General features: G+C 40.8%; 1 protein-coding gene across 1 annotated transcript in view; it reads right to left on the bottom strand.

The window, feature by feature from the left end:
- PRRC2C (proline rich coiled-coil 2C) overlaps positions 1-16,273 on the bottom strand; it is a 65,324-nt gene that overhangs the window by 22,090 nt on the left and 26,961 nt on the right. Inside the window, 8 exon segments of the mRNA XM_035900800.1 lie at positions 1,557-1,646; positions 6,880-7,131; positions 9,880-10,068; positions 11,011-11,096; positions 11,576-11,918; positions 12,388-12,542; positions 13,150-13,358; positions 14,553-16,273. The exon segment at positions 14,553-16,273 is cut by the window's right edge and continues 45 nt beyond it. Of these exon segments, the coding sequence (XP_035756693.1) occupies positions 1,557-1,646; positions 6,880-7,131; positions 9,880-10,068; positions 11,011-11,096; positions 11,576-11,918; positions 12,388-12,542; positions 13,150-13,358; positions 14,553-16,273 (3,045 nt within the window).

Raw genomic sequence — 16,273 nt, 5'->3', positions numbered from 1 at the left:
AAAGGCCATTCAGCAGGTGCAGAGATGCTTCTCATCTCTCTTTAAGAGACTGAAGACTAAGGTTCTAAAGTGTCCGTGTGTTCTGCATAAACAAATACCAATTTTCTGTTTTGGGATTTACTTTAAAGTACCATTTCAGTTTACTGATAGGCAAAAACTCTTCCCAAGCCAAGTTTAGTTCCTTTTGTACCAATACAGTACATGGGGCTTTGTGACCTTGAGTTCTGAGATGCAGTTTCTGAAGAGAGGAAGCTATAAACCTCCAAAGTCACAGGACCATGAAACAAACCAAACCAGATTTGCCATCCAATAACTGAATTCAGTTATCTTCTCTTTCAAAAGATGAAAGATGTGAAACTTAAGGAAATAAACTTGACATAATGCTATTGCTATCTTTGCCTAAGAAAACACTGATGGATTTCCTAGAAGTTTTAAACGAAATGTGTCAAAAATACTGCAGTGGCCAGTTTATTACTTCTGACCATTTCTTTCTCCATTCAGAGCACAGTTAATGGGCTTCCACTGGATGAGATAAGGCTAATCCAAAAGAAAGATACTGAAGCTTTGAGGCAGGTGATAGCACAGATCCTTTGTGGCCAGGAGCCCCCATTTCCTGTGTTGCGAATCCAACTCACAACACACCACAGGGGAGCATACACTAACATCATCAACACAAAAGAATTCAGTCTTCCACACTACCCACCAAAGGCACAAACCACACCACCACCTGAAAATCCAGCAGAAAAGTAAGTTCAAGCAGTATTGCTTCAAAACTGCATTAAAGGATGCTGCAGTAAGCTGAAAAGTATTCACAAGACCTCTTCATAAAAACATGAGATCCTACTGTGTGATTCTTTCCTCCTGCAATCAACAAGTGACCCAACTCTGAGCTAACTCTATTTCTGCTACTCAAACAACAAAAATCACAAGATCCAAATTCCCAACCTGACATCCCAGCACACTCAAGACAAACTTGATTTCACTACAAGTCAAACCAGCTGGTCCTCTCAATCGCTACACCATGCTCACACGGTCAGGATCACTGGCTTTAGGAGGACTGCAAACATCTCGTGTCCATAACAACTGAAAGCCTGCTGCTGCTTTCAGAAACCATTAAGCTGCTCCCTTCACACACAGCTGTTATGATTTCAGGCTACAGTTCAAAATGGCTTTGTTTGTAGAAGGCTTTCTTCAAGCTCAACTACACAGCTTTGCTACTGGTACCAGGTTCGAGTTCCAGCTGCTGCTGAAAGCACGCTCTCTCCTTATGCCTATCCTTGCTTTTTTAAAATTGTCCCTAGAAACATCTTCTCCACTTTCTGTGCTCTTTAGCTCACTGTGGTTGTTCCAAAGACAAGAAAATACATGAAGAATTCCAGAACAGATACTAATCAAACCAACTGTCCTTCAGAGTAAGATTATTGGACAATGCACAACTAGTTAACATGAAAGAAGCCCTAGTGACTTGTTTATTGAAGGCAGTATTTTGTGCTTTAAGGAAGAGTGAAAATATTTTCTTGTCTTCAAAGTCAAGACGATCACTGCAATGGACTTACGTTCGTCACCAAAGTCTCCTCCATTTTTGTACTGCTAGTAGCCACTGTGTTAGGATGAGAAGAAGGGGTAGTGTAGTCTGTTACAGACTCCTGTGAAGAAAAATAATTCCATTAAAATATCTCCCTTATCTAAATTAGATTTTAAGTTTCTTGGACAGATGTCAGCCTTTCTACAGGAGGAGTTCACCAAGCAACAGAAGATTAGAATTTCACACCAGTTTTTTTTCTTAGAAGACATGTCCAGCAATCCTTGCTGCTGAATTGCTACAGAGGTCAGAAGAATTTGTGGGAGATTACAGTTTGCCTCATGACCTCACAATCCTTGCTGCTGAATTGCTACAGAGGTCAGAATAATTTGTGGGAGATTACAGTTTGCCTCATGACCTCACAACGTACATCTGGACAACTTAAAATACAGTCTGTAAAGCAAGGATATACAGCGATGTACTGCCTGGGCACTAAACATACTGAACTGTAGTGACGTAACATCGTTTGTCACTCAAGATGCTTTAGCCACCTATGTGCACTTTTAGCTTATTTAAAAAGTAAAATATATTAGCTGGAAGCTTTCTGTAGCTTTAAATACAGAAATTTCTTGGGTAAACCTATGACAAGTAAGTCACTCCAGATTAAAAAGAACACATAGGGATGGCTGCAACTGGCAAAACAGTTTTCTTTCTTTTAAGTCCTGTCTCAAAGTCACAAGACTCAGTTTCTCTGGATGGTGAAGTCTACCTCCTGATTTCTGCACTGGGCAGCTATTTCAAGGAAGAAAAGGGCTGAAGTTTCCAGTCTACCCAGAGGCCTTCCTTGAAGCTTATTTGTCACAGTTAAGTGGACCTTAACATGCTCAATGAACAAGGTCCACTTTCACGGACCTAGCTGTAGCCAGTAACTATTGCAATTGTAGGTATAAATTGCCCAATTAAAGTGTCTCATTGATAACACTGCCAGCTCTCTAGAGAAAGGCCTAAGAATGAACAAAAAAGGCACTGATACTTCTGTGAAGACATGTTGAGCACTGTTTTTTAATTCTTGTCACTGGATATCTACTGAGCATATGCTGGACAAACAGTTGTTCTCAAAACCTGACCCACAGACTTTGTTAGATAAGCAGTGTGACCCTGAATTAGCCAAGATCCACTCTCTATCAAGCACTGCAAACTCCAAAGTTTTACATGTCTGAAGCCCAGAAAAGGCTCTATCATTTCTACAGAACCAACCACTAAGAAGGAACTGAAGGACAAATTAGCAGCAGGACTGTTGAAGAGTGCCTGGACTTGCCAACGCATAGTGATTTTGAAGGCACAAATCACATAATGCTTGTTTAATTGCATCCAACCAGTATGATGATAAACTATTAAAAAAGCGCACACTCAATTTACTCCTCAAGCCTGAGGCAATGTCTCCTAAAAGAGCAATTAAAGCCTCGAGATACTAATTGACAAATAACAAAAAACCTTCCTTAAAAGGATGAGCTCACTTTGGTAAAAGACTAGGACAACAAGCTAAAGCATAATGGAGTGAGAGAGGTTGCAATGTGCACACTGACTTATTTTTGTATTTAGAAAGGAAACAGAGAAAAATTTTCTCCATTTAGTTATTTCCTTTACTTGCTAAACTGGTGAAATATGAGATATACAATGTTTCCCACAATCCGAACTACCAAACTGCAAGTTGCACATTTATATTTAATTCTAGCAGGCAACCTTAATTTGGGTAGAACAAGGAAAGTACATGAGGCTGCTTTAATCACAAGGTCCTTCTCATGAAGTAATTAACTGGCTTCTTGGGTTTTTTAAGATGCTTTACTGCATAAGATGATGATTTTAATATAACATTATTAAAACTCCTTCAAGGTTTGGATACAATTTTACAGGGTCTCAGCACTAAAATGCCTTACAAAAGAAATCTAGACTATTGCTAGCTTTCTCACTTTCAAAACTTACAGCACAAAAATGCTTTTTCACTAAAAACAAACCACCATTATCTACTCTGGTGCCCTTAGAAGCATATGTGCAATGCTGAACCATCCTACAAGGATGAGTTACACGCTGAACATGCAGTAAGACAATACTTTAGCCATGAGAACAGCACTCCATAAACTGCAGGTTAACCACCTTCCTTCATTTACTGGTACAGGAAGCCTAGGAATCTCTGTTAGATATAGTTTATCACCATAAGCCTTTGTAATTCAATTAAAGCAATTCTACTGTACAACTGTTCTCTTGAAGAAACCAACTGATTACTTAATTATAAACTAGTAACAGTAATAACAGCAAGAGCAAAAAGCTGCACTTGCTTATTTGGAGTTATGTACAGGTTATTTATAGCTGAAGAAAAAGAACAGGCAAACTTTTTATCACTGCCGACTTTGTCCAAAAAGAAGAGATCACAAAATCTGAAGTGACTTTATGAATAAAAGGACAAGGCAGACATCAAAGCTGACCTTGCTATAAAGGATCGGGGTACTACATGGGATTACTTAGCTATTTGATTTGTTCCTGATCTACGTAAATCAAACCACAGCACTCGTCAGATACTGAATATTTACTCTCCAGTAAAGCCTGTGTCCTTTCAGGCATCATCTCTGAACCACAAAGCTGTTATCAACTACCTGTGCAAACATTTCATTGCCATGTCCACAACCAGGTACTGATAGTTCCTGTGATTTGAAAGCTTCAGAACTTCAGACATGGTAGGGTGGGGAAAGGCAAGGGGTAAGGTGTCTTACCCGATTTAGCGATTTACATCATCAGATTGCCTTCACTCCAAAAAGACTGCAAAACCCAAGAGAAACAGCTGCAATTGCTTCAGAGCATTATGCTTATATTCTGAATTTAAACATCTCACCAGTATGAGTTGGTTTACATTTATGCAGTTTCTAAGGTAAACCAGTCTTGTATGATTAAATGCACATACTCTTACGAGGTTTGTTTTGGGATGAATGGGGTACTCTTACAAAGCTTCTGCTTCTGAAGAAGGGCAGCTGGCTTGACTTTTACAGACACTTAAATCACTAAATACACTAAAGAAAATCTGCCCTTCTGGAAGCTGAGCAGTAGCCTCTGAGAAGGATATTAAAGAGTATCAAAAGATAAATCATTTAGGTTTGCTAAAACTTCAACACCTGGCATTTAAATGACAGATTAAAGATGACATCACTTCTTCCCTCACTAATGAGCAAGAGTACAAAGACAAGAGAAAGCAGTTGCAATACAAATCGGTATGGGAACTCCAGGGACAGAGCAGTATTTGAAGTCATTTTAAAAGTCACTTTAAAAAGCAGCAGGACCAGTTTATTCTTGCACAGTCTAGATGAAGCGTATCTTCTCCCATAGATCTAGAAGTTGTTTGCTCGACCTCCATAGAATTAAATATAAAACATGACAACCCCTTTCCTAAAAAACTTACTGACACCCTGGGAACTACTCACGGCAACGGAATTCAGAAGCAAACCTGGAACTGCTGAGACAGGAATATTTAGGCCTATTATTAAATGCTTCTATTAGCAACTGCTTAAGGAGAAAGTTATTGGGAACTTTCATATCCAGCACAAACTGGAAGGTTTCCTTTCACTCTGGTCTTCTCTCCAGAAGACAGAAGCTTGGCACTTCAATACTGCAGTAGTTCAAAGAACCTTGGCAACCCACATTTAACTAAGGCCAGAAAGGCACAAAATCCAGACTTCCCTTTTGAAGGTCTCATACTTTAAAAATACAGAGAGGAAATTATGCTGATTTTCATAGAGCTACTCAACATCGAGTTAGCCTGGAGTAATCAACAAAGACATGTTTCCTATTCTGTAGGTGGCTTACAAGAAGTGTCTCCTCTTAAGCTCTGGTCACAAGAGCTTGACACACAGTGAGAAAGCACATAACACATACAAACAGCCTTCTTACCAAATACTTGAGAAAGCTGGTGTTTACAGCTCTATGCTTCTGATTCTACATACAAGGGGGGCACTTTATCCATTTCTGGAATCAACATAAACCGATCATATCTGCTTACAAGATGGAAACTGCCAGGAAGGACGAGAAATCCCAGCACTGAATTTTCTATGTATTTGCCATTCCACTCAAAAAATCAAGTTTGCAGCTACCACGTCAGACGCAAATATCCTCCTTAACGCTTGCTCTGTAACAAGACTTCAATGAGATAGCATCTTGTGCTTGCACGACACCTTGGCAAAAAACTGTCAGAATTGTCTCCCCCCCTGCTCCTCCAACTGTGGGTGACAAAGATAACTTGTGAGTGATCTGCATTTCAGATTCCTCAACTATTAATGTCACTTTTGCAGAGGATCAGTTTTCCTAAATAGCATGAGAAAATTTCTGCTTACGACTAGGAAAAGGAAGATTGAGACGGTATGCAACAAATTTAACTCACAAAACTGCTTTACAAAAACATATAACAAGCATTTTCCCTTCACCAAAGCAGGCGTAGCTATTAACTAGTAGCTACTCAAATAGCATGGTTTCTTTACATTAGAGAGATGACAATGATAGTTCTTACTCAAGACACAATGCTGCCACAGCAAGGGCAGTCCCCACAGATGTCCTTAGGCAAAAAGGAAAGCACCTCGGTGTGTGGATGTTTTTCAGCCAGTGCTATTGATGCACCACAGCTAAGAACTGAGCTGTAGAACAATGAATCCCAACAGCAAGTCACCATCTCACTGTTGAGCAGTCAGAGAAGTCAGGGGAGTTCCACGCAAACAACTATGATGAGTCCTCAACATCCTGAAGGAGTTTTTGCAAGGTATACCTTGACAATATACAAGCCAACAAGAGAGGATATACAGGCCCTTTAGGGTGACCTGAACGAGCCTTACCCAATGTTTTCGCATGTTCCTTAGTTTAGAGATTTCTTTTTCCACGGAACAGCACCTAATTCACAGTTTCAGGTCATCTATGCACTCAACCAACTATCGCACACATTACTTCACTCCAGTTCTCTGCTCAAAGTCAAGCACTCATCTCACATATATCACATATATCTGAGTTTACAGAATCTGCCTATATCAGGGTCCAGCGCCGCTCTCCACAGCAAGGCTCAGGACAGACTTTTCACATTCATAAGGCAGCAAAAAAGTTTAAAACCTTCCAAGCTGATCTCTGTACAGGGGTATGACAAACATCATGTCTCCATACCCCTTCAGGAGAAGTGTTTAATTCAAGCAGTACCAATATGTTTCATATCTGCTATTCAGTGGGCTCTGCTGTCCAGCTAACTACCACCAGCAGGCAACCAAGTGTCAATTACATCATTGATAATCATATTTTACATGTAGTGCTTGGTAATTTGTCAGTATTTTTCTTACCTTTGTGTTTGTTCCAAACTCTGGAGCAGACACAGATATCATCGTTCCTATTTCCGTGCTCAGTTCACTTGCTGCTTTGGTTTCCTTTGTAGTGACAGGTTCTGGACTTCTGACAGAGGTGGGAGATGGCTTCTCCTGTCCCTCAGGCTCTCCCTGCTGGGCATCCTTCACCTTCCTGTTCTTTAAAGAACGCTCTTTCCCAATAGGACCAGGTTTATACTCTTTGTTTTCTACTGGACTCAAGTCTGGAAGCTAAGTTAGCGTTAACTTGTCAGTTATGTCTTCCCCCCCATGTCCTATCACACAAGAATACTCTAACATGCTTAAAATAATTTTGTTTAAATCTAACAAAGCTTTCCTGAAGGGTAAGCATTTTCTAACAGCTAAATCATTTGAGACTAAGTTAACAATACGTACATGAAATGCATTGGTTTTGAACATTAGGAATGTTTTGTGTGAAGTGGTACAGTTCAAGTAAAATAAGATATAGTTAAAACCTACAGAAGAAAGCCAGTTTGACTCTCCTTACAAGAAAAGCACAAAAAGTATAGAAGCCACAAGACTTTATATATATACATATTTTAATTTTCAGGGAATCAGGATTTTACAGGGCCCCAGGAAACTAGAACAGAAAACTCTACTTTCATTTGAAGATATCTTGATGTATGGATGTTGGCAGCATTTTTCCCTAGGAATTGAGCACTAAGGGGATATGCAGAAAAAATAAACACACCTAAGTGCAAGTGTTGCCTTATATTGCAGACACCATGGCTGGAATAACTCCCGCAATTCAGTAGTTCCTTTTTGTGCAGTTGAATTAAAGCAGAATGAAGGGCCTCAGGGAACCTGAATGTGCTGCTGTTTAAATAGCCATATGCTTTCTGGCTGAGACTACTCATCCCGTTTCACTACAGAGCAGCACAAAAGTTCCTTAAAGGCAGTCTTTAAAATCATATTCCTTAAGCTTTCATAGTGGAAAGACAGAAGCTGCTGGTATTGTCTCTATAAATACAAACCAGCTGTTTTGGGAGTAGATGAAGACTCTTTACAATACAATGCCTTTGGGGAGGGTGGAGTTTCCCAAAGATATTTGGTACCCTCAGGAGGCCAGCAGACACTAGCTTTCAGAGGAAAGGAAGAAAACAACAGTAAAAGCAGATACCTGAGCTCTGCAATGCAGCTATCAGAAACATCAGACCCACCTCACCCCAAATACCTTTTTGCTCTAGCAGTTTACAGAGGCAGAAATTCTTCCAGACACTTTAAGGTCACACGTGGAAAGGTAAAATCCTTTGTTTCAAGTATGGTCCTCTTACATTGCCTATATTACTTCAACAATACTAACCTCCAATCCTGAATATAAGTTTGTACTCAGGCTTCATAGCAAACAGTATCACCATGGGGGTGGTGGGTGTGTAGGAATTGTTTGTTTGTTGGGGCGCTTGTGTCAAGACACTTAAAGGCTTACAGCCCTCTCATTCAGAAAAGCACACAAAAATGTTTATCTCTAATGAATTTACCATTTAGTCACACATTTGTCTTTCAACAATATCTACAGGAGTCTTGATAGCTATAACCAAGCAGAAAAAAAAAAGGAACTTTCTACACAGTGTAAAGTAGACTATCTATTTAAATTTGGAGTTCAGCATCTTTAAGTGATTTTGTGGGGGCAGTTTCAGGCATGCTTCTAGCATATCCGAGATACGGGTTTTGAATGTGTTGGGTTACTACAGTTCACCAGCAGTATTAACTATTGCTTATTTCTCTGCTGTATGGGCTTTATATTTTGCAATAAAACCCATGAACTGCAGCATACCCACTGAGTGCCCCATGTAGCAGAAGTTAAATTCATTCTACATGTGACTGTAGTTTCAGATTTCACACTTTTTTTTTTTTTTTTTTTTTGAAAAAAACCAACAAAAACCCCAAACCCAAATACAACCAACACAAACAAAGGAAAAACCAATCTTCTAGAAAGACAAAAGGGCTTTAATTACATCAGGACCACTGCCAAATCTTAGACATCAAAAGGGACTGAAGCAGCTGGTTCTGTAAGTCACCAGCCAACTTTATCTGCTATAAGCATCTCTTTCTGGGAGTAAGAAGCTGGTGCTGAATGCTAGTGATGCACAGAGAGGTATGTGTTGGAGGTAGAAATAAGAGGAAAGTACGTTTCATTAATGTAAAAGATCACTAACTGTATTCTAAGCAAGAGGAGGAGAAAGTATTACTCCTTATGAGTGGTAAGAATGGAAATACATGATGATGACTGAGCAGAGCCCCTGAATCTCTGAAGAGCAAGTGATAAACTTTTTTTTAAAATTGAGATAAGTTTGATTACCTATCCAGTCTTCCTAGATTAGTTGCAAAAAAATTAATTATCCAGACATCTGTGCATTTGAATTTGAGACTTCAAATCAGTGGCTCTAACATTCCTCGCTTTCCTCAAAACACTTATTTTCCTGCAACTTGATGTATTACTCATCTTTGCGATCTGGCCACAAAACTAAGCAGGGCACCATTTAGAGGGGGGCAAGGCAGGCATGGTGGCAGGAAGAACTGCTGAAACTGGATACACAGCCAGGGCAGAAACAGAATGCCTGCTTCAAAACAGCTCCCAAAGCCCGAGTGAAGTATGCTCAAGAGAAAACTAAAAACCCTGAATAAGAAAACAAAACCAAACCACTCTACCACATCCATAGTCTCCCAGCAAAGCTATTGCAAATCCATAAACCCATCCCTGCTCTAGCCACATCCCTTGCTCCAAACAATGGACAAACTCTGCTGGGCTAGGATGCTGTTTACTTACACTTGCTTCTTGAATTGAATTCCCCATCTTCTCTCCAAGAACCAACTTGTTGATTGTTTTAGGAAATATAAAAGGGGAATGCAATTTTTATAGGTCTAGTCCTAACTGAATGAGTATTCCATTATTTGTAACCTCTTTTCAGCTGAACTCCTTTAAGTTTACAAGTTTGTACTGAAGATACGACCTTTTACCTTTTGTGCTTTGATGGGTCCAGCCCGAGGCTGTTTCTGTCTTTGCTCTTTTGGTTCTGGTAGCTTGTCAGTGGACTTCTCGGAAAGTACAGGACCAACTTCATTGTCACTGCCACTGGAAGCTGGGGCTCCAAACTGAATGGTTTCTATACCAAGATCAACTCCACCTTCTTGCCCAGGCTTTGTCCCCTAGTTAAAAAGGCAAACATTTAAACACATTTCAAAAGATTTCTAGATCAGTACAACACCACTGGTCCAGAAAAGAGCACAAAATATGCTCAGCTGAAAACCACTAGAAGGGTACTTTTACCTTCTGCCAGCAAAAGCATTACTTGTGACTGCAACAGATTTGCAAGAGTAAACAATATGTGAATGTACACTTCCTCCTGCTCAAGTTCCTACTGTTCATACAAGCTCAAGAGTAAGCAAAAAACCAGCAGTGAAGAAATATGCAAACATGATCAAGATGATGAACCAGTAGAGAATGGGAAGAGAGGGACAAGTGCAATATCAAAATGTCCAGATTCAGGTTTGTAATATTCTCCTGAAAGTTCAAAAATTAACATTCAAGAACAGTAAGAAATTAAAAAAATATTTCCAGATCTCCTTATGCAGTTAAAATGCTCTCCTAAGAGAGTTACATCATGTTCTTACAGTTTAAAACAATAAAGTCAAGACCAGAAAAGCCCAAGAAAACCAAACCACAGGACTTTAAACATAAAATTTAGGCCTATGCAAGTTACATGGGATAAGTAGAGCTAATATAGTTCGAAAGCATCTACTGCTTTTTATATCTCTGACTTAAGAAGGGACACAGAAAACCATTTACTTCCTTGGAGACATCCTGTTTCTGTCTACATTACTGAATTGCACCAAGTGTTTGCACACAAATTATGCCGTATTTTTTACTTAAAAACCGCACTGAGTAACAGCTATCAAATAGAATATGTGAACAGCTGAAATTTCAAGAGAACAGTTTTTCCATGCTGCAATCATAAAAGCACTAGCCTGTATCCTGTGCTTCTGTACTACACATACTGGTTTAAGTATGTGCACATCTGAATAAATGGATATCCCAAAGAGATACAATTTGGGTAGGCTTCACACACAGCTACTCCTCTTCATTCTTACCTCTGGAGATGTAGCTGAACCAAAAGATGTCAAAGGCTTGTTCCAGGCACTGACCGAAGGTGGCTGAGGTGGGCTAATGGGTCCCACTGACAATTAAGAACAGAGAGTTAACCACCCCCCAATGTTGTTGAATGTATTTGACTGAAGTTATCAATTGACTGAGAATTACAGACATCTTGATTAAATAAGCTTTGGTTAAGAAACTGTTAACCTATTCAGGAATTAGCAATATGCTACCTATTTAGCTGCTTTCAAGTGGGGCAATCATCATGTTTGGAAGCACAACCAACCCTGACAAAACACAAATTCCTGAAGGGAGTGACACCTGCTCATTCCTAGCGAATGAAGAACAAGACAAAAACATACAATACTGAGTAATAGACTGCAAAAATCTTTTTTTCTGAGATATTTATAGGTTACAACATTGCACTTGGGAATGCTGCCCTCTATTCCCTGTGCAAAATACATTTGCAGATGGAAATTAGACATTTACAGGGAGAGCTGGCAATCAGCATTCTCTAACTACAATGCTCGCCCCCCACCCCAAACCCTTGACACCACTTACATTTTTTGGAGATGTCATTTAGAACTGCTGTAGGAGGCACCTTGTTTTCCCATAATTCAGTTCCTAGACCATTGTGAGCCTGGGTGTTCTGCAGAACTTTGCCTGACACTGTGTATTCTGTGCTGGCTGTCCCTCCTGCAGCCTGGTTTGGCGGCTGAACAGAAGCCTGCGGCTGACCTGGAGTCTGTGTTGTACACGGAGGCTGCACCTGAGCTTGTGCCTGAGCTTGTGCCTGCTGCGCAGCTGCAGCTGCTGCCTGTTGCTGCTGCTTTTTGGCAAATCTGGGTGGGAGCTTGGAATTCTGACCTCGGCCTTTTTCGCTTGATCCTTTTTTGGTCCAAACCTGCAGCAAGCAGAAGTCGAATTTTATTCTTAAAGCTGACAGTCTGTATGGACAACCAGTTGTACATTGCGTAGCAGCAAAAAGCAAACTGATTAACGCTGCCTTAAAGTAATTCATTTTTTAAAGGGTATTTAATGACAGGAACAATGATTTCTCATCCATTTTCCTCTTGGAATCAACTGATATACAAGCACTAGTTTAAATCTTTATCACAGTAAGAAAAATGGTGTTTTCAGTTTGCCAGTTCTGCCTGCCTGACAGTGCCCGATCAGGAAGAACAGAATCCTAAAATGACTAAGGGAAAATTAATTTCATTTACTAATTCTGATCAACTTAATACTAGAATAGCTATCTAGTTACATTTATAAGGTAAAAACATAGCTTTTCTTTGGAAGGAGGATTCTGCACACTTCAGAATATTCCCAGTACTGCAAGGAGCTCTTTCCCACTATAAATGCTGGTCTTGTACCTGCACTGTTTGTTCTTCCTTCTTTCGGCGCTCTTCATCTTGCAAGCGTTTTTGCTGCTTCTTAGACACCACTTCTGTGAAACCATCATCATTCAAGTTAGATTGGGAGTCTTCAACTACTGTCACTTCAGGGTGATCATCAATGATCACAACACCTATAGAAAAAGGAAAGGTATAGATGCTGCTGTTTTAACAGCTTCAGATGCAGCACACCAAGCCAAAATCTGCTTTAGGGTGGAAGCAATTTCCCCACAAACACAGCTGGTGGCTCTGATTAAAAGTAACCTTCTGCTTGCCAAGTGCTTTGCTGTTGAGTTTGAAGACAAGGAGTTAATCTTTAAGAACTGAAATATTGGAGGTTCCTGTACCAGACTCTCCAGGAAATAAGAACTGAAACATAATGAACAGCCTTCCCAAATATTAGCTGTAAGCTTGTAAGTGATATCCACTGCCTTTGCTTATGAAGGTTAAGCAAATTATTAGTGTGTAGTGGAAAATTGTATGATTGACAGAGTTAAGATTAGATGATAGAACAAAATTGTTCTTATCTATATATAAAACCACACAATGTGATTTGCCACCTTTTATAGGCCCACATGTTGTTAATTAGATATGACAAAGGTAGCAATACTCAAGTACATAATTATTCTGGTGTTTAAAAAAAAATCACCTTTCCTCTTTTGTAGGTTTTCAAACATCTAGCTTATATACAGCAAAGCTAGTAGGATTACAAATTCTTGTTAGCATATTATCAATACATACTTGCGTAATTATTAAGATCAAATTGAGACAAGGCATCCACTTTTTCCTTAGGCTTCTTTGGACCAGCCTTAGGTTCTTCTCTCTTTTTGCCACTTGCATCCTTGGTGCTCTTTTGTCCTGCAGCAGTAACACCTCCATCCTCCTGATGTAAAGAGTTGCTGTTGGTGGGATCGACACCAGGCACAGTTGCTGTCTGCTCTTCAAGTGGCCTGTATTAGAAGAAATTTGAGAAAATTAGTGACCAGCCACAGAGAACACTCAGGAAGGAGCTAACAATCTAATGCAGATCATATTATAGAGCTACAAGTGTCTACTGTGCAACTTTTTAGTAGGCTCCAGAGTTTTACTTTCAGCTCTTCAATGAGCAGACAAAAGCTGTTTTGGGGACATATCAAATGCCCTGCTGCTGAAAGGAATCACAAAGGGGAAAAAGAAAAGCATAATTTTAAGGTCAACTCTAGCTTGATCTGTGTAGAGACACCAAAGCTCATCAAGTATACAGTTCAGAACTCCTGTAAAGCCCTCTGTGGAAAAAACCAAAACAGAGGCTTACAGTATGCAATGTGAGCAAATAAATCCAAAGTACAATATACTTGTTCCACAAGCTCACTTGCTAAAGCTATCTTGAAGCCGTAAGAATCAGATCTGCAGCATTCTGACTTTACTGTGGAACCTGGAATACCCAACTTTTGCTTCAACATCACCTTTAAATGACTAGCCAAAGAAACTTAATAGTTTTAACCCAGAAGTTTGAGCATTGGTCATAAGTTTTTAAGCCAAAGCAAAACCTGAATTAGAATACAGCAGCCTACAGCACAAGAATCTTAAGAGTACAGGGTAAGTGTTCAATGAAGGAATGTCTTGTCCTGCCTCCCACTTATCAAACTACTGTGCACTGTGGCTAAAAAACAGTGGGGAAATAGTAACATTAGATCATTATCAAGTTTCAATCAATTTTAGCATATAAACAAAACTTAGTTTGTCTCAATGGCAAGCATTTCTCAACTCACTCGTCTGTGTTAGGTGATTGATCTAAGCATACGAGAAGCCAAATGCAATGCAGCAATCTATGCACACTGCAAAACTGCTCAAATGAACCTTGCACCCAAATCTTGAGAAACATAGCTCGACTGAGAAACAGCACTGCAATTTTTATTTAATTAGGCTTTTTTAAACACTGTCCATCATATAAGAATACTCTGCTCTCAGCTCTGCATTCCAATTTTCTGTATACAAACAGGAAAAATATAAAGTACACAGCCACAGGTGCATGTGTTTGTCTTATTCTCTTTTCTACCAGTTACTACAAAGCTAGAATAGCTACTAATCATTTTAAACCACAAAGAGGACAAGAGAAGACTAAGACCATATGTGCTTCCTAACAGAAGCACCCTCTCACTCACCCTCTTTTTCCACTTCTGGGTGGAGGACCACTCCGCCTTTCACTCCTAGGCCCTGAGAAGTTCCTCCCCGGTTTAGCTGGCCCATTGTTGCCACGTCGGTTTTGACGGTCTATTCCAGGCCGCTGACTAGAGAAACTTCTCTTGGCTATTTCCCTTTTTGGCGCTGCAGCATTTTCTCCTGCCTTTGCAGCCACCTGTGCTGCTGCATCTGCTGTTTTCTTCTCATCCCTCTCCCGCCTCTCATTGAAGTCACTGCTTTCTGAGGCTGTTTCCCATTCTTCATTTGCCTGGTCTGAAGAATTCTGGTTGGACAAGTCTGGTGTCTTACTTCCTGACACATCCAGAGCAGTGTTGGAGGGCTCATTAACTGCATTACTAACTGTGGCACTTGTTGATGAGCTGGTTCCTGCCTCATTTATCTTTGATGCAGCCTCTCTTTCTTTTAGGCGCCTAAAGCGTGGTGGTTTATCTTGCCTTGGAGGTCGAGCAGGCCTTTGTCTTCGTGGCCTCTCTCTATTTGGATCAAACTTTCTCTCAAATTTTGGGGGTCTTTTATCAACTGGTATAGGACCATAATGTTCATTTCTTCTTGGAGGCTCCCCATCTTCTGGTTTAATGATCTCTGTTTGCCTAGGGTTCCACTGATTGTCTCTGTAGGCTGGTCTCCTTATTGTAGATGGGCGTGGAGGACGCCCACCAGGATCCCGGCCACCACGCCTATACATTCCCCCTCTGCCTCGTCTAGAAGGCTCTCCTTTAGGAAGAAATCCTGGTTTGGGTTTGTTCTCATCTTCTCTTATGTATGTTTTTTCTAGGGATCTGTTCTCTACTCTGATGCTGTTTTCGGGTTTGAACGACAGGGGCTTTGGAGGCTTCTTGCCATCAGCTCTCTCTTCTCTTTTTGGGTGCTTGCCTTTGATTAGACTGTCTTTGTCTGAAAGCAGCGTGTCACTTGCACTTTCATGAACTTCGCTGTCAGAATCAGTCTCTGAACCATGCTGTCGTCGCCGTTTCGGGATTACTTCAAAGTCAGAACTCTCGCTACGGGTTTCACTCTCTTCTCTTTGCCTAACAGGCCCTGAAGGCACATGGTCTGCTCTAGGCTTAGGATCTCTGTAGTGTGGGTACTCTCTGTTATGGCCTCTACTGCCCCGACCACGTCCTCCGTAAGAACCCCTGTAGCTACGACCTCTAGAATAATACTCCCCACGACCTCTGCCTCTGTATCCCTGATCTGGGAACCAGTCTCTATCCCTAGCCTCTTTCCAGTATGTCCTAGGTGGTAAGCCAGGCTCTCTTTTTACTGGTCTGGTTTCTAAGCGTGGTTTCTCGACAATCTCCTTGCTAACTACCTTCTCAGTCTGCTTTTCTTCCTTCACTGCAGTAGCTGGCTGCTGAACATGTGGCTGCTGCTGTGCTGCTGGTTGAGCAGGCGGCTGCTGCTGTACTGCAGGGGGAAGCTGTGGAGCAGCAGGCTGGGCAGCTGGTAGCTGCTGCTGGACTGGAGGTGTGGGTGGCTGAACCAGAGCTTTAGCTGCAGTCTCGGTTTGACTGCTCTCCTGGCTTGCTGGCATCGGAGCAGCATCCTGCTTAGCCAGAGGTGCACTGCTGGAGGCAGATGTGTCTGGCTCAGCCTGAGGCAGTGGCACTTGAGGTGCTTCCTTTTTGTCACCTTTTTCAGACTTGCTAGGTTTTTCACCAGCTGTCTTTTCTCCTTCTTT

This window comes from Egretta garzetta, unplaced genomic scaffold, assembly GCF_000687185.1.
Source record: "Egretta garzetta isolate BGI_Z169 unplaced genomic scaffold, ASM68718v1 scaffold598, whole genome shotgun sequence".
In the NCBI taxonomy this organism is placed as follows: Eukaryota; Metazoa; Chordata; class Aves; order Pelecaniformes; family Ardeidae; genus Egretta; species Egretta garzetta.
Note: the sequence above shows the minus strand (reverse complement) of the source record. Positions and strands in the feature narration are given on the sequence as shown.